This window comes from Bactrocera tryoni, chromosome 1, assembly GCF_016617805.1.
Source record: "Bactrocera tryoni isolate S06 chromosome 1, CSIRO_BtryS06_freeze2, whole genome shotgun sequence".
NCBI lineage: Eukaryota > Metazoa > Arthropoda > Insecta > Diptera > Tephritidae > Bactrocera > Bactrocera tryoni.
In genome coordinates, this window is record NC_052499.1 from 30,770,143 (window position 1) to 30,789,354 (window position 19,212).

The window sequence follows — 19,212 nt, forward strand, 5'->3', positions numbered from 1 at the left end:
GGCCAATACCATTTTCTCCACTTCATTAATTTTTTCGTCTGTTGTTGAAGTGCTCGGGCGTCCGGCAGACTCTTCGTCGTTCACATCTTCTCGGCCTTCTGAGAACATTTTGTACCACCGATAAACGTTGCTTCGGTCCAAGGTAGCTTCTCTGTATCCACATTCAACATTCGGAATGCATCCGCGCACTTAAGTTCGTTTTTCACACAAAATTTGATACAGGTTCTTTGATCCATTTTTTTGAATAGGTAAAAATCGAAGACGATCCAAAACACATGCAAGCAAAGCAGCTGTCAACAATTAAATGAACATTCAAAATGGCCGAGCTTGTCGGCATAAGTGAGAGACATGAGTAACAACATAACGCCACAAAAAATTCGAAATTCGAATATACGTAACCCGCGAAAATTCAAAATTCGCGATACTTTTTGAACATACCTCGTATCTATATATTATAGCGTAGAATTTATAATAATACCAAAGACGCGAGGGGCGCAATCTGCAAACGAGCGGAATTTGCCGAATCATAAAAGGCAAGAGAGTTTTAAGCGTTGCAATCTGAAGCTGCTCAGCTACAGAAACAAAACTTTCATCAGCCAAAATTAAGAATTAGGATAAAGTAAGTTTAATGTTTTTAAATCATACTTGTCAAGAGTAGATAAAATAATTTTTTTAATGTTAAAGAACAAATCTGTTAGATCAAATGTGCTAGAATGAGAATTGAAATCCTGACATATACGGCGGAATGGTTCGTTTAACTCAAAATTTGTTCTAGAAAATTTTAAAAGCAAAGGTCCTTATAAACTGCCTGGTAGACCAACCGGGAACGTTCAAACGATTAGTACAAGTATATGAAAATGATTTAAGGCAGAAAGTAAAAATTGTTTTTGAACGGACTCTAACTTCGCCAAATGGGCTTGATAACTAGGATTCTATATCACAGAAGCATTCTCTAGTATAGGTCTCACCAAATATGTAAAAACAATTTTTGTAGTATGGGGATTCCTATATTCTTTAGACCAACTAAGAGCGCCTTTAGCTTTAAAAATATTGGAAGCATGAAGATTAAAATTGAGTTTGGGCTCCACAGTTACTCCCAGATCAACAAAACTGCATACTTGCTCCAAGCTAAAGTTTTGTATTACGTATGAAGTAGAGTCTACAGATCTACTGGAAAAGCACATCGTTCTACATATTTTAAGGCTCAATGGGGTTATCATTTCTAACACAACAAGAAACTAAGTTGTTTAGGTCTTTTGTAACTGACATCTTTCATTATTTAAAGGATATGATTTAAAAATATTTACATTGTCGGCACATAACTATATTTAATAAATATCGAGAACAGAATTGGACCAAGATGGCTACCTTGAGGAACGTCTAAAGGGGCATTAATTAAATCAGAACAAGTTTCGTTAAATATAATTGGTTGAGTTCTATTACTACAAAGATAAGAAGTAACCCATTTTAGAAATATCGGTTGAAAACCAAGAAGATCCATTTTATTCAAAAGAATTGAGTGGTTTATTTTATCAAAAGCTTTACTAAAATCTGTGTATACTCGTATAACATCAGTATGCTTATTCTCCCTTAAGCCCGTTGATAACAAATTCTACCAAATTAGTTAGTTAGATTTCCCTTTACGAAAACCTTCTTAGAACAAGAAATTAGTGGAGAAATGCAAAAAGTTATTTCGTTATTATTAGTTATAATTGCTTCAAAAAGTTTAGGTATAGCTGACAATTTTGCTATTCCCCTATAGTTTTCAATGGATGACCTAAATCCACTCTTATGTAAAGGAATTATAAATGACCTTTTCCATATGGGTGGAAATAAACCTTGCCTAAGAGATGCATTAAACTGTTTTTATGGGTTGGTATATATGTATATTTGACATATTTTTTAAGGAATCACGAGGGAATCATATCTGGACCATAATTAAAGGATTGTTTTAACATATTTAACTGATATAAGACGTCTACTTCGGAAACGGTAGGTGCATTATTCATAGAAATCGGACATAACTTGTGCTGATAAGCAACATTTATAGGAGACTTTGAGGAGTAATTGGACCTAAAGATTTCAGCAAACATATAAGAAATTTTGTGATTGTCATTAGACATTGTAGACTTATATTTCATCGCGGACAGAAAACTAGAAATTTTGCATTTGGAGTTCACGAAATCATAGAATGATTTTGGATTACGTATAATATTATTTTTTTACTTTGTTTATGTAATTATTATAACATATTTTGTTACATAAGGCCAGCAAATTGTCTACGATACGAAGCGTATCAACGTAAACCAGATCTAAAAACTTACCAAACTTCTTTGAAATTAAATTAATTTTTGGAATTTTATGACGATTTTCTTCGCCGTCATTATGCAGACCAATCAGTCTTCTACCCTGTCTTTCTAAAATATTTGAAAAAGTGTTACTATCAAAGATGTCTCCTTTCCTCCACGAAAGTACGATGGAGGAAGTAAATAGAATAACTAACGAGATAAGAAAAGCATTTGAGCACAGAGAGTACTGTTCAGTTATATTTCTAGACGAGGTTCATGCTTTTGATAAGGTGTGGCATGAAGGCCTTTTATATAAGACTAAACACATTCTACCTTTAGAATTGAATAAAACATTGGAGTCTTATTTAAAAAATAGACAATTTATGGTAAAAGTGCGAGATTTCATATCTGATGAACGACAGATAAGGGCTGGTGTACCAAAGAGCAGTGTTTTAGGCCCAACTCTCTACATAATATATTCGGTAGATCTTCCAACAGCTAATAATATATTGACTTCAACTTTTGTGGATGACAAATGCCACATTATGACATCAAAAGTATTAGCGGAGCACTTAAGTTCTATCGAAGAATGGCTAGCCAACTGGCGTATAAATGTGAATTAACAAAAGTGTAAGCATGTTACACTTTCGCTTAGACCAAAAATGTGCCCGGCAATAAAAATGAACAATTTTAGTGCCCCAAGCGAATAAAGTAACATATTATGCATCTAGGTGAATACCAAGCCTAGATAGAAGACTTAGGTGGAGAAAACACATAGCGAGTAAAATAACTTGCATGAAGATAAGAGCTGCAAATTTAAATTGGCTTTTAAATAAAAACTCCAAACTTAGCCTAGACAACAAAGTGCTCTTATATAATGCGGTCATAAAACCGATTTGGATGTATGGCACTCAACTGTGGGGTACGACCTGTGTAACTAATATTGATATAATACAAAGGTTCCAATCAAAATTGCTTAGAAGAATCACGTGTTCACCATGGTACATGCGTAATGAAAATATCCATAAAGATCTTGGTATTCCTATGGTAAAAAAGAAGTAGAGGACAGTAGAATTAAATATACGAGTATACCTATCCGATATCATCCAAGCTCTTTGGCTAATGCTTTGGTACATTTCTGCGATCAAAAACGTCTTAAAAGAAGAAATATGCCTGCGTACTAAAGAGCAACGTATCACCAAAATATTATGATATTAATATCATCGGCATACGCCAGCAGCTGTACACTCTTATAGAAGATGGTACCTTCTCTATTTAGTTCTGCAGCTCGAACTATTTTCTCCAGAAGCAGGTTGTAGAAGTCGCACGATAGGGAGTCGCCTTGTCTGAAACCTCGTTTGGTATCGAACGGCTCGGAGAGGTCATTCCCGATCCTGACGGAGCTTTTGGTGTTGCTCAGCGTCAGTTTACACAGCCGTATTAGTTTTGCGGGAATACCAAATTCAGACATCGCGGCATAAAGGCAGCTCTTTTTCGTGCTGTCGAAAGCAGCTTTGAAATCGACGAAGAGGTGGTGTGTGTCGATTCTCCTTTCACGGGTCTTTTCCAAGATTTGGCGCATGGTGTATATCTGGTCGGTTGTTGATTTGCCAGGTCTAAAGCCACACTGATAAGGTCCAATCAGTTTGTTGACGGTAGTTGAGGAGGCTTATTCCACGGTATTTGGCGCAGATTGTGGGGACTCCTTTTTTCTGGATTGGGCAGAGCACACTTAAGTTCCAATCATTGGGCATGCTTTCGTCCGACCATATTTTACAAAGAAGCTGATGCATGCTCTTTATCAGTTCTTCGCCGCCGTGTTTGAATAGCTCGGCCGGTAATCCATCGGTCCCGCCGCTTTGTAATTCCTCAGGCGGGTAATTGCTATTCGAACTTCTTCATGGTCGGGCAATGGAACGTCTGCTCCATCGTCATCGATTGGGGAATATCAAAAGATCAAGCATCTGAATATGTGGCCTGAGTGTCTACGGCAGACCTCTGACCGAAATAGTGGTTAGCCTCTAAGATAAACCAAGAAACTTAGAGAAGGTACTTTTCTGGTAATAAGTGTTCAATATTTAAAATTGGTAAAATCGGGTCATTGTTTCCTAAAGACCCCACTTACTTAACTTAAAGATTTGAAATATCTGGTTGCGCCTATATCATATAAATTGATAATTTATCTTATTAAACTAATGGTATGTCGTAATGCCAAAATTGGATAAAATCGGGTAACACTATTCCATTGCAACATGTCCCTGCAGACGGTTGTTTGTATCACCTAAAAATAAGTTAGATATAGAGTTGTATATATGTATATGAATGATCAGGATGACCGGACGAGTTGAATTTCGATTGCCTCTCTGTCTGTTCCCACAGAAATTTCTAATGGCATGTGAGGTACCTTAACGAAACCCAGAGAGCATTTAATAAGAATGTGTAATACATTCACGATTTTGTCGAACAATGAATTTGAACCTTTTCGCTACATTTTTCAATTTTGCGAACACCTGAAGGTATTTAGCCGGCTAGCATGTTGAAAGAGTATATAATGATCGATGACACCCGAAATTTGCCATACCTTTCCTTTTACTCTTTTCAGTTGATGGAAAAGTGTGGAATAGGTACTGAAATAGTCATAGAAATTTAAAACATGTATTTTAAAAGTTCTAATATTTTCATTTGCATAACATATTCATTGACAAAGATATTTTATTGTTTTTTACAGACGACCACTTCGGAAAATGAGTGAATGGGATGGGTTAAACTAAAATCATAAAATAAATAAATTACTGACAATAAAACATAAACAAGGGATCAGTCTCTGTTAGACAATTTTATATGTGAAACAAACTTTCAGGTGAAAGTTCACTTCTAACATTAAAGCATCCAAGTGATAAGATCTACGAGAGATATGCAGGTATCAAAAGAGTGCTTATAGGACATATAAAACATTTAAACCATGAAGTAAATGTTTTGTTCTATAAAAACTCGTCATTGCGAAAGTGACAGTGCGTTAAAATGCGTTAAAATAATAATTACAATCGTGCAAACTTAACTTCGCAGAGGCTTCGAGAATGAAAGAAAATGATTTATCCCATTGAAAGTTTAAGTAATGGTTGGTAATTGCTAAACGAAACCAAATATCAATAATTTGATAATATATGTAATTATAGCTGCATTCTCCTGAGATAACCGCGATGATTTTGTTATAACCCTAATTACTGAATATTTTGGTGAAGATTAGCCGTTCAGCTTCTTGGTAGGAATACCATTACCATTAATAAACTGCCAAAAGGATTTTGAATATATACATACATGCATACATATGTGTGTTCACAATTTATAAAATATGAGTAGAGTTTGCCGATTACGTCGGGTCCGAGTCATGAATTTTTGTTATTTTTCTCTAACTTTTTTGTAAGCTGTTAATTGTATGTTTGGAAATGACATATATACAGACATAATAACAATAATCAAAACTTAGGCCAGCAGTTGGAAGTTTCTTCGGCACGAATATACTTCAAATCAAAAGTTGTGTTTCAATATCAAAACACTAAAACTTAATAGCAGTAAAGGTGCGTTGTCATCATATTTGTATATCCAATTGAAGTGAGCATCAACATTACACTCTACATTTGCCCACCTTATTCATAACCGCACGGTCATCACGCACGCACAGCGAATAGGCTACATAGCTGTTCATTAATAGTTTAGGAGGATAATTGAAAATAGCGACACAATGTCCGATGGGGCCTCCAGCAGCCGGGGACATTCTCTTCACCCTCCATCCTATTGTGCACGGTGCCGCAATCATGGACTCCAAATCAATTTAAGAGGACACAAACGGTATTGCAAGTTCCGATTTTGCACTTGTGAAAAATGCCGCTTAACCGCCGATCGTCAGCGCGTCATGGCACTGCAGAGGGCATTGAGACGGGCACAAGCGCAGGACGAGCAAAGGGTTGGTACACGGGTCAACGGCATTACTTAATCATCATCACTTGCACCATCATCATCACATGAATTTAGTAACAGACTTAGAGTTATTTAGAGGCGGAGCCTGAGAAGTTTTTCGCATACCATTTTCGGTTAGAACTTTCCCTGTAACATGTGATAACGAAATCTTCTCTGCTTGAGCACAAGGGAAAGAAAGATTGATGGGGTCAATGTTAGGAGGCGCATCCTTTTCAAAGAAGATGCGGTGATCTCTTCATCAGACGGACGTTTACGTTTGGAAGGCTTCGGATCCTCTTCTTGATAATTTTTTCATTTAAATGATTTAATCATAATGCCTAAACTTTTCCGTAAGGGTTTCAAGTTCCCGGCCGATGTCCTTGAAATTATTGCGCGCCTGCCTAAATACTTTAAACAAGTCAATTTCTGGTGGTCTACATTTTATGCAAAATCAGCGCAAACCCTTACTATCAAGAATGGAATCTAAGATCCTGCCGTTACATAGCCAGCAAGAGACCAAATGCTCAGGCTCACACACAATTAAAGAAAATTTCAATTGCTTCAGTAGTATAATGTATCAGTGATACTTATCTTAACAAATGACTTAATCCAAAAAATTTCACAATAAAGATTTACAAATGTATTACAAAAATTTTGAAGAGCACAAAATTTTACAGCTGAACACCAGAAGGATTACCACCTTACATATAACAATATGATCAGTCCATATATTTCCCCCATTTTAAATAAATATTTATAAAAATATTATATGACTATAATTTATCAAAAGATCAAGCATCTGAATATGTGGCCTGAGTGTCTATGGCTGACTTCTGACGGTAAAACCGGTTAGCCTCTACTTTTCTGGTAATAAGTGTTCAGTATTTAAAATTGGTAAAATTGAGTCATTGGTTCCTAAAGACCCCACTTACTTAACATAAAGATTTGAAATATCTGGTTGCGCCTATATCATATAAATTTCTAATTTTGTGAGTTATCTTATTAAACTAATGGTATGTCGTAATGCCAAAATTGGATAAAATCGGGTAACACTATTCCATTGCAACATGTCCCTGCAGACGGTTGTTTGTATCACCTAAAAATAAGTTAGATATAGAGTTGTATATATGTATATGAATGATCAGGATGACCGGACGAGTTGAATTTCGATTGCCTCTCTGTCTGTTCCCACAGAAATTTCTAATGGCATGTGAGGTACCTTAACGAAACCCAGAGAGCATTTAATAAGAATGTGTAATACATTCACGATTTTGTCGAACAATGAATTTGAACCTTTTCGCTACATTTTTCAATTTTGTCGAACACCTGAAGGTATTTAGCCGGCTAGCATGTTGAAAGAGTATATAATGATCGATGACACCCGAAATTTGCCATACCTTTCCTTTTACTCTTTTCAGTTGATGTAAAAGTGTGGAATAGGTACTGAAATAGTCATAGAAATTTAAAACATGTATTTTAAAAGTTCTAATATTTTCATTTGCATAACATATTCATTGACAAAGATATTTTATTGTTTTTTACAGACGACCACTTCGGAAAATGAGTGAATGGGATGGGTTAAACTAAAATCATAAAATAAATAAATTACTGACAATAAAACATAAACAAGGGATCAGTCTCTGTTAGACAATTTTATATGTGAAATAAGCTTTCAGGTGAAAGTTCACTTCTAACATTAAAGCATCCAAGTCATAAGATCTACCAGAGATATGCAGGTATCAAAAGAGTGCTTATAGGACATATAAAACATTTAAACCATGAGGTAAATGTTTTGTTCTATAAAAACTCATTAGTGTGAAAGTGACAGTGCGTTAAAATGCGTTAAAATAATAATTACAATCGTGCAAACTTAACTTCGTAGAGGCTTCGAGAATGAAAGAAAATGATTTATCGCATTGAAAGTTTAATAATGGTTGGTAATTGCTAAACGAAACCAAATCAAATATCAATAATTTGATAATATAATTAAAGCAGCGGGTCCGAGTCATGAATTTTTGTTATTTATCTCTAACTTTTTTGTAAGCTGTTAATTGTATGTTTGGAAATGACATATATACAGACATAATAACAATAATCAAAACTTAGGCCAGCAGTTGGAAGTTTCTTCGGCACAAATATACTTCAAATCAACAGTTGTGATTCAATATCAAAACACTAAAACTTAATAGCAGTGAAGGTGCGTTGTTATACGTACTGGTATATCCAACTAAAGTGAGCATCAACATTTCAGTCTACATTCGCCCACCTTCTTCGCAACTGCACGGTCATCACCCACGCATAGCGATTAGGTTTCGTAGCTGTTCTTTAATGGTTTCGGAGGATAATTGGAACAGCGACACAATGTCCGATTCGGACATGCATGACTCAAAGGCAGACGTTTGCGGTGGGGCCTCCAGCAGCAGCGGCAGTTCGATCTCCCCTCGCACTCCACCCAATTGTGCACGGTGCCGTAATCATGGACTCAAAATCACACTAAAAGGACACAAACGGTATTGCAAGTTCCGATTTTGCACTTGTGAAAAATGTCGCTTAACCGCCGATCGTCAGCGCGTCATGGCACTGCAGACTGCTTTGAGACGGGCACAAGCGCAGGACGAGCAAAGGGTTCTGCAGATACACGAGGTACCTCCAGTGGTACACGGACCAACGGCATTACTTAATCATCATCACTTGCACCATCATCATCACTTGAATCAAAATCATCATGCAAGTGCTGCAGCTGCAGCAGCTGCTGCTGCGGCTCATCATCATATATCGACAGCGATCCGTTCTCCGCCACACGCCGAACATGGCGGCGGAAATGTTAGCAGTAGTGGTGGTATAGCCGGTGGAATAGGTTCTGCTATCACCTCTGTACCTGGGTCGGTGCCACCACCCGAACATCACATGACCACAGTGCCCACTCCAGCACAATCGCTAGAAGGTTCTAGTGATACATCTTCGCCATCACCGTCGTCTACTTCAGGAGCGGTATTGCCCATATCGGTGGTAGGACGCAAACCATCTCTGCATCCCAATGGAGTAAATATTCCTTTAGGTAAGTGCTCTATTAATAAGTATAATTATGATATACACTACATAATTAATATCAATACAATACACTTTTTTGTTTTAGCCAAAGAAAGTTTAATAGATCGCTTAAAGCTTACGGAAGCATTATAGGCAACTTATTGGGATGTAATTTTGTTTGAAACCGATAAACGTGTGTTACATATAAGCGAAACCATTGCTAGTATCATTCATTATTCTAACTTTAGACCTTACCGAAAATAATAATTAAGAAATTTCTTTTTTGTATTTAATATATTGACTAAAAGTCTAAAATTTTTATAATGTTGATTTTGATCTCAAATGGTTCTTTAATACCGGTACAAAATGATATTTTTCAATGAGTTTCAATTAATTTCTAATCACTAATTTATTACATAGTAATTGCGACGACAAAATAAGCATTTTATGGAAATTAAAAAACGAAACATTTAATCTTCTTTCACCATCAAAATCACAAAAATATTAACGAAAAAAGGAAACGATTATAAAGTTCAGTTATGTAGATTATGTACTTGCAAAGCTATTTGTACATATAATATGTGTAGACATGTGTTTAAAATTAGTTTTAATTATAATATCCATTTGTAAGCAGAGATATTTACTGGCATACACACCGCTTACGCGATTATAGCCGAGTTAACAACAGCGCGACAGTCGTTTCTTCTTTCCGCAACGTGGCGCCAATTGGAAACTCCAAGCGAAGCCAGGTTCTTCTCCACTAGGTCCTTCCAACTAAGTGAAGGTCTTCCTCTTCCTCTGCTTCCCCCGGCGGGTACTGCGTCGAATTCTTTCACAGCTGTAGTGTTTTCGTCCATTTGGGCGATATGTCCTGGCCAGCGTAGCCGCTGTCTTTTAATTCTCTGAACTAAAAGACAGATATCTCCGATATCAATATCATCGGCATACGCCAGCAGATGTACACTCTTATAAAAGATTGTACCTACTCGATTAAGTTCTGCAGCTCGAATTATTTTCTCCAGCGGCAGGTTGAAGAAGTCGCACGATAGGGAGTCGCCTTGTCTGAAACCTCGTTTGGTATCGAACGGCGGATGGGGTCATGTGTAGAAGTTCACGCAAGTGAGGAATGTTCTCTGATCGCCATTCACTTGGGATTCTTTTACATTTGACTCAGCAGCTCATGAATTCCAGTCTTTGACCAAGTATCCTCTGTGTAGCCTAAGAACATCCGTTAGAAGGCGAGCTAAAGTGAGACGGCAAAACATCCCCTCCGCAGGGTTGTGCGCCAGGTTTGGGACTCGCCACTTAAACATTATACCAATGAAAAGGAACCACAATAATAAATAAATGAACAAATATTTTCCACTTTGGTCGACCACTTCTTGCATTTTTCCGCTGGAGACATTATGCCATCAGTATAAAATTTTAACCAGAGTTTCCAGAACTGAAGCGAGCGAACAATTGTTTTGCTATGCGAACTGATACAGCATCGTCTTTGTAAACTTCACAAATTTCATTGGTGGCTTGCGTGGCATATTTCCCCTTTTTTATACAAAAATTTCAAAATATAGCGAATTTCTTCATTATTTTCACAAATTTTTGAATAGCTGTAACTTTTTTTCAAATCTCATTTTTCCAACACTATATGGTATGACACAATGTGATTGGTAGCACTGGAGATATACGGCTGCAACAACATCTATTGACAAAATACGAAAAGACTACCCAATATATCTGAAATTAAGGGATAATCCTTCTCGTATAATGGTATGTCTGTATGTTGAACGGGTTTCCGGGTGGCTTTGTGCCGCATATATTGGTCAATATGTGAGTTATCCCTATGAAAAGAAGAGAGCGTGTTTTACTTATAACTGTGTACCTTTGTGTCTAAAATAACTTAGCCCTTCCTTACTTGTTTTCCTAAACGATTCTGTACTCTATTTAGGTGGAGATGAAATATTAATTATTTAAGCAAGTCATCGAGTAGCGTATATGGATAAAAACTAAATTTGTTCCTTATTGGCAATGTTGGGAAAATTAATGGTAAAATACAATACTTAACTAGGCATTGAGAAACTTGTCGAAGAAATCACTGTTATCAAGGAGTCCGGGAAATATTAAATAGCGGCAGATGGAATGTTGAAAACTTTTGTATTTGACAAGATATCTTCACCAAGAAATTGTTCATATCGAATTAATATAGCATATAGCTGCATATAAACTGAGCTATCAAAACTAAGTTCATGTAGGGAATATTTTGTATTCGTGAAGGGTGTTATTGATTCGGTGTAATCGTTTAACGTTAACGTTTTTGCTTGTTTTTTTTTGTACTTCATCTAGACATTTAACGCTGAGTCATTCTGAAATCAATTTGGAAGAAACAAGACGATTGACAGAATAAGTGCAGTAGCTAAGCTAAACATACACACCGATATGTAAACGCCATTTTATTAATAACGTAATTTCGATAAGTAATTTTAACGATTTTGTTTGCCCGAAGCCTTTATTTTTAATTTTATGTCGTTATATTATGATGATAAATACTTTAAATTAGTTTATCTTGGCATTTCAACACTGCCTAAATTGATATGCGATCGATACCTGATTATTTGACGTGGAGAGGTCTCATATGTAGTACATACAAAAATACATACATACATAAGCCATAAGTAGGTATTTACGTAACCGGTATAATGTTTCGCAGAACGCGAATGTGGACCTCTGCATAAACATATTCTTACACCCATGCATACGCATCATATATGTATGTATGTATACATTCACCCGAAGATCTGTACGCGCTGTGTTGTAGTGCCGATACAAGGAAGCGCTTACTCGGCAGCAGCACCTGTTTAAGTGTAATTTTTAGCGCTAAGATAGCTGATGTCAACCAAATTAAATTGTTTTCCGAGCTCAAGTTTTTAATTGAATAACTCATTTTCTGAAAGTAACCTACATGGAAGGTATAAAAACCATACTTTCCTTATAAATTTCGTTGTAATAACTATACAAATTCCTTAATAATTTTGTACATTTTAAGCTGCTCTTACTATGTCAAATCAAGTAGAACTGCACAGAAAAATACATATACATATGTAAATGTATGTGTTTTTGAGCTCCTGGAAATTTCTTGTACATGTTTTTAAAATGAAATTTTGTGTTCCTTTTTGCATTTTTAGCACTCAAGTTCCAAGTAAAAGTAAACACAAGAAAAAACGTTGACATCGGTTGCACCGAAGCTATAATACCCTTCACAAGTACAAAATATTCCATACTGTAATTTTATTTTGATTGTTCAGTTGGCGATATGTGCTATAGCGGTCCGATCAAAAAAATTTGTTTTGGGAATGGACCGACGCCTTGAACAATAATCCGTGAAATTTCGTTAAGATACCTTGTCTATTGAAAATATTTTTACATCAAGGACTTGATTTTGAGTGTTTAGCTTTTGAAGCAGCTGTATGCTATAGTGGTCATATCGCGGTTCCGACAAATATGCAACTTCTTGTAAAGAATGGGACGAGTGTAAAATTGAAATTTTTGATTGGCATCTCAAAAACTGAGGTACCAGTTCGAGTTTATGCAGTTAGATGGAGGGACGCACGGATAGACAGACAGACGGCATGGTTAAATTGACTCAGATCGTCACGTTGATCATTTATATGTACATTTAATAGGGTCTGCGACTTTCTTTCTGGCTATTTCAAACTTTTTGGCACACTTAATATATCTACCCTGTTCAGGGTATAACTACAAAATTTCCAATCCAAAATTTTTTAAGTGTTTATGAAAGAGAAAATGAAATTCGCATTGAAATTGCCACACATTGTTTCTTTTCATCAACATAATTAAATTGAATATACTTAGAGTTGTTAACAAGAGCTTAATTGAATCGAATTGGCTTGTGACTCAATGTGATCAGTTCCGTCGCTTTTTCGTGCGACAGATAATTTCAATATTAAGACAAAAATATAAGTGGACGTGTCTGTTAATATACCATAGCGCTCTCCACAGACCACTTTTCTTAAAATATAATTTGATTTTAGTGCGTGTAGTCGATGAACATAATTTGACATAGCAAAATTGTGGATAACGATAACTTTGGTAATAAGTTAGATGCTAAATACTTTCATAGATCGCCGTTTTATTCAATGCAAATATAACTAATTCATCTAATAGCAGTTTTTTTCGAACTCATTTTAATCAACATAAACGCAAATGCAAATTATTCTTTATAGTGGACTACGGAAATCAGGTTTGCACCTAGTTCCTGAGTTTCGCGCACTCATTTGCACGAGAATTGAAAAAATTGGTTACAAGAAGCGTGAGTTGCTCCGTGAGTAATTGTAATCTAAGTTAAACATATGTATACAGTTTATTAAAATGTAGTGTTTCGTAGCTTCTGATTAAGCCAAGCTTGTAATTTCATCCTCAGCGCCTAGTCATTTTACTTCTAGCACGTTAGTTTGTTCCCATATACTTTGTGCCTCTTTCTGTGATTAGAGCTGCAACCTACCGCACGCATTACTGCACACAACATAGGTAAAAAGAAGATCACTGTTTTCAAATATTGCACCGAAAGAAACATGCGAAACATGCGAATTCTACGGATTTCAAAATTTCACACTTTCACACTTTGCAATAGCTGTTATTACGGCACGCAGTTGAAAACCGCTGCACTTTTGCACCTGGTTTGTTTGTTGCTTCTGATTGTTTGTGAATGCATTAGCGTGATATACATTTGTATGTATGTACGTTTGACGACATAGCTTAGCTAAAATATTTAAGCTGTCGGTCTAGTGTTATCGGAGAAAACCAGTTAATTCGCAAAAACCATTGGGAGCGGCGTTACAAATCTCCAAACTCGACACTACAAACTTCAGCTGTCTTCGATCCGCGATTTCTCTGCTAACTATCTTTGAGCGCTGCTTTCTTATCAAAAAATTTACTGTTTGAAGCAACAACAGAGTTAGCGAATGCAATGCAAGAGGATATTAAAGTGATTTAACCGCTGTTTTCAGCTAACAAATTTCCTTTTCCATGATTTAGACAAGTTTTACCCAAATTAAGAAATGAAAATACAGCGTTTTTAATTCTTTTAGGAAACTAAGATTCAAATTAAAATATATTGGTTATCGAAAACGTTAGGCATTGACGTTGTTTGAAAATAAGTGCTTAGAAAATTGTTTTATGATGCCGAAATAAGCATTTGTCCGCCAAAACAAGAAGTGCAGAAGCTCTGATCTATTTGACAGTACAAAAAATAAACTAATGAGGACGAATATCGAATTAAAAATAATCATATTGAACAGGATATATTAAGTTTGCCACGAAGTTTGTAACACCTCGAAGAAAACGTCGGATACCCTATAAGTGGAGTCGATTCCAAACATTCGTGAATGTTTGAGATATCTCTCTGGAATTTTGCATACGCTCTTTTCTGCCCAAGAAGTTGCTCATTTATCGATATCTGAGGACTATAACATTTTAAAGGATCTAATACATCACGAAATTTAGTACAGATTATTTTCCAAGGCAACGGTACAATATCCGGAGGAGTAGTTCCGCTCGGTATACAAGCTGCGATAAAAAGTGGCCGCTTGTTTATGTTACAGAGGTTTTTGTACCCTTTTATGCCATAAGAAATGCACCTATGAAGGGTATTATAGCTTCGGTGCAGTCGAAGGTAACGTTTTTTTGTTATTAATTAAAATAGTTCAGTTTTTTTTATAAAAATAGTAACGACGCACGTCTGAGAAGACAAATTGAAAAAATTTTATTTTAATTGCAATATTTATTTGTTAAAAGCAATAAATTGTGACAAATATTATTAACTAATTTTATGACATTTGACATAATATATGTATATGTCATGGGGGCCATTCACAACAGTTAAGTCTAAAATTTCTTAGATAAAAGGTGAAAGCTTTGAAGAATTTGAGTATAACATTTTAATTATACTATATATCCTTATAATCTCGTTTATCGAGTTCAAAAATGGCGAATCGAGCGGTTTATGTGTAGTGTAGGTGTGGCAATAGATAGAGTGTACATACATACATATGTCTGCATAAAAAAAGCTGAAGTGTGAAATCAGTGAATTTTACAACCAGACATTGTCCGTGTAGATTTCTGTTTATAAAGCTTCACCTGTGACTGCACCTCACTTAATTTATGGGTATTAATTTTTCCGCAATGTCCTCGGCTGCATGTTTAGAGCTTTCATGCGATTTCCCGCCAATGCATTGCTGTCCATATATGCATATGTACATATATATATGTATATGTATGTATGTATATTTGATCAATACCTAGACGAAAGACTGTCGATTTGTGAATTGTGGTACGATTCATGACGCGCTGTAAATTAATTAGCTGAAATGAATCGATTTCAAAAATAAACTTGGAAGCGGTCGGAAAAGTTGAGACGGTTTTTACGATGCTGACGACTTCTTGTCGGCCGGTAATTTTTATTTTTATTAGTGAAGCAGCTTACACGCCATGACTGGCACAGCAGAGAGCAAATTTGCCGACAGAATTGGTCGGAATCGGAGCTCCGTCGTCACATTGCACCCACGTTTTGCTTTCGCCATAAGTTTTTCACTCATATCTGGCTGGCAAACCCTCAGTTTCGTTTTAGTTGAATTCTTCTTAAGTGCACACACACTTACATAGCATATGTGTGTGTGAAACGCCACACTGTTGAGCTCTATTTGTCCGCGAAGAATGCAACTGTTAACATTTTTTACACACTAAGCGGAAAAAAAGTTAAAAATAATTTTATGGCACTAGCAAAGAGGGTATTTTCATAATTACAGCCATATGAGCGGTTTGCCAGAGATGGCAGTGCAAAGCTACTGCCAGTGGATACGCACTGCTGTTCAGCAGGTATTATGACTCTTGATGCACAGGCTGTTGCTTTCGGTCAAACGTCGGCAATTAAAAAAAAAAACATTAATATATTCGCTTTTATACACGTTAATTGAAAGCTTTAGTTTTCGAAATTCCGTTACAGTAAAATCTAGACAAGTAGGCTAAAGAGGATATAAAAATCTTTGGCGTTGAAACCTTAAAAAATCTACTACTAATATTTACAACTCTAATGTCATTGGAACGTGGAAATATAAAGAAAATAAATCACCTATTCGACTTTGTCAATAGTCTGAATCGGGTAAGCTTAACGTTAAGCAAGTGGAGAGGCCAGGTTGGAATTACACCAAAAAATATTTAAGTGGAGGCATTTGTAATCGTTGTGCAAGGTAACAAATAAAAATGTAAAACAATAAAAAAATCTAATTGACGGTAAATGGTTTAATTAGTTTTATAAATAATATTATCAGTTTTAATCGTAAATAATGTTGAATGTTTTAATTTAAATACCCACATATGAGTATTTTGTCTGATGTAACAGCAATACAAAATATAATAAAGAATGTAATTGTTGAATGATATCAAAAATGTTAATGTAGTTGCTCAAAAGAGGTTGATTTGGTATCCTTAGAATGATAGCAGAGACTCTTAAAGAATCTTATGAATCGTCGCAACAATTTTTATTGATGTCTTAGAGAGAAACCGTGTCGGTGCCAAGTGTTCGGCTAATTATAATGACAAGTTATCACTTTCCATCTGTTTTCTACATTGATAGCTATCAGTAACTCTTTTGAACAATGAGTAGGCTGAACTATAATTCACTATTTCGGATTAGATAATGACTGGATGATTAGTCTAAAATTATTAACAGGAGCAACATATTAAATCATGGAGTAAACTTTATATGAACGCACGCAGTGAATATTTTGCGCGCAATATGTGCTGAAATGCACCACTGTCCATTGGCATGATTACGCGTCTGAAGCGTGGGCATGGCAGTTTTATTGCCTGCGTTTAACTGTCGAATTTGGCGGCTTCGACGGAGTCACCGGAGCGCATGTTGGCTGGTTCGACACGAACATCTTACCTACATGCACATATGCACATATGCAATCATATATGTTTACCAACACATCCACACATTCTAAAAATTCATATATCCTAACTATTGTTGTGCGGATTCGCATGCGTGTACATATAAACATATAATACACACACACATTTAAATCTCGATTATGTTTTAGTACAAAATTTTAACCGTAAAATTTGTTCGACACATAACAACAAGCCAATAAAATTTAAATTAATCTCTTCTGGCTGGAATGTATAAAATGTAGAAACCAAATACTTCACGTACAGTAGTGTATGAATGAGGTTTATAAAAGTTGACTTGTTTCGCTTGTCGCGAATAGGATGCGGCAATCTTATACTCTAATTTACATACGTATCAATCAAATTAGTGTGAACTTTATTTAGAAGATGTGTCAGGGCCAAAGCCCGTCCTTGCTTCAGCTTTTGCTATCTTCTTCATTAAAATAATTGCTGTCTTCGATTCGCCAAACTATACCAGATGCGCTAACAAATGGGTAGCACTAACACAACTTTCTTAATGAATTGCTCTTTTTAAGTAAATAATAAAACGAAGATCAAAACAAAATGTCGAACGCTAAAAAAAACAAGAATCAGAAAGTTTCTAGCTGTAACAGCGATTTTATTAACAGTTAAGTTTAATAAATTTGAAAATCCTACTGCAATTTTGACTCCAGTCTAGCTCAGATCAATATTTTGCTTAATTTAGGAGATTTAAATGGAAATGGATTCGTTGCATTTTGTAAATTAATTTTAATACTTATGTAAAATTGTTATATATGTAATTTAGTCTCAACATTAACGAACTTAACATGTTACTAAATTTTAGCTGTAGCCTTGATAAAGCAACCGGCCCCTAGAGTTTATCTACCTTTAAGCTTTTTCATAAAACCATATATTTTTCTTATTGATATTGCATTACCATATATTCCATCTTCGGTATTAGGAACTCATACCCTATTCGAAATTTGATCGTTATTAAAGCTTATAATATAAATTGGATATTCTGGACTGGAGCTAAAACTCTACAGCAAGTCATTCAGGATTCAACTTGCAACCTTGACATATACAGTTGTCGGAAAGTAATAGGACTGATTTTCTTCCGCCGTGACTCGTTCCAAGCTAACGAACGAGCGGCTGGTCATTTGTCTTCGAGAGCCTGGAGAGTCAGGAAACATTTTCGAGCGACATGTTTCTGTGCCGCGTTCGTTAGAGCAGAGGTACACGATTAAATTCTGTGTAAAACTCGGTAAATTAGGGACAGAGACGTTTGATATGATCAAGCTGGCTTACCCAGATGTTGTTTTAGCAAAAAATTATGTGTTTCGGTGGCACCTTTTTGGAGGACCGGGAAGAGATTGCTAATGAAGACTGTGCTGGGAGACCTGCGACTTCGACAAACACCGACAATGTGACTTGTGTGCGCAAAGTTTTGCACTCAGATCATCGACTAAGTATTCATTTAATTGCCCAGATGTTAGATTTATCAACATTTATGGTTCATGACATTGTGGCAAAGCACTTGAACATGCGCAAGATGTACGCGAAGATGATCCCATAATCTTACACTGACGACCAGAAATTGCGACGAGTGGAAGTGTAATAATTTGAACATGTGTGAAAGTGGCCCCATATTTTGAATAACGTAATCACTGGTGACGAGTCATGGATCTTTGAGTATGATCTCTTGACAAAGAGGCAATCTTCCGAGTGGCACACACCGGCAGAGGGGATCTAAGCAGCACGCACTTTGGCTCTCAAGGCTATTCCGGACAATGCCTTCCGTGATGTCTTCAATGCTTGGAAATCGCCTTGGCAGCGCTGCATCGACGCAGAAGGAGCCTATTTTGAAACTTTTAAATGAATTGTAACGATTGGTTCAATACATTTTTTTTAATCGACTCAGTCCTATTACTCCGGACAAAGTCTGTATCCTATTAATTTCTAGACTATATTTTTGTCCGTCAATGCATTCTAA

At 36.0% G+C, this 19,212-nt stretch overlaps 1 protein-coding gene across 4 annotated transcripts in view; it reads left to right on the forward strand.

Moving 5' to 3' along the window:
- LOC120767800 (protein doublesex) overlaps positions 1 to 19,212 on the forward strand; it is a 147,303-nt gene that overhangs the window by 19,475 nt on the left and 108,616 nt on the right. For 3 of the 4 annotated variants that reach the window (XM_040094088.1, XM_040094070.1, XM_040094094.1), the window contains exons 2-3: positions 5,017 to 5,866; positions 7,790 to 9,303. In XM_040094088.1, coding sequence (XP_039950022.1) covers positions 8,574 to 9,303 — 730 coding nt within the window. In that variant the 5' untranslated portion in view covers positions 5,017 to 5,866; positions 7,790 to 8,573. The remainder of the gene's footprint in view (positions 1 to 5,016; positions 5,867 to 7,789; positions 9,304 to 19,212) is intronic. The other variant, XM_040094078.1, reaches the window with a different exon arrangement.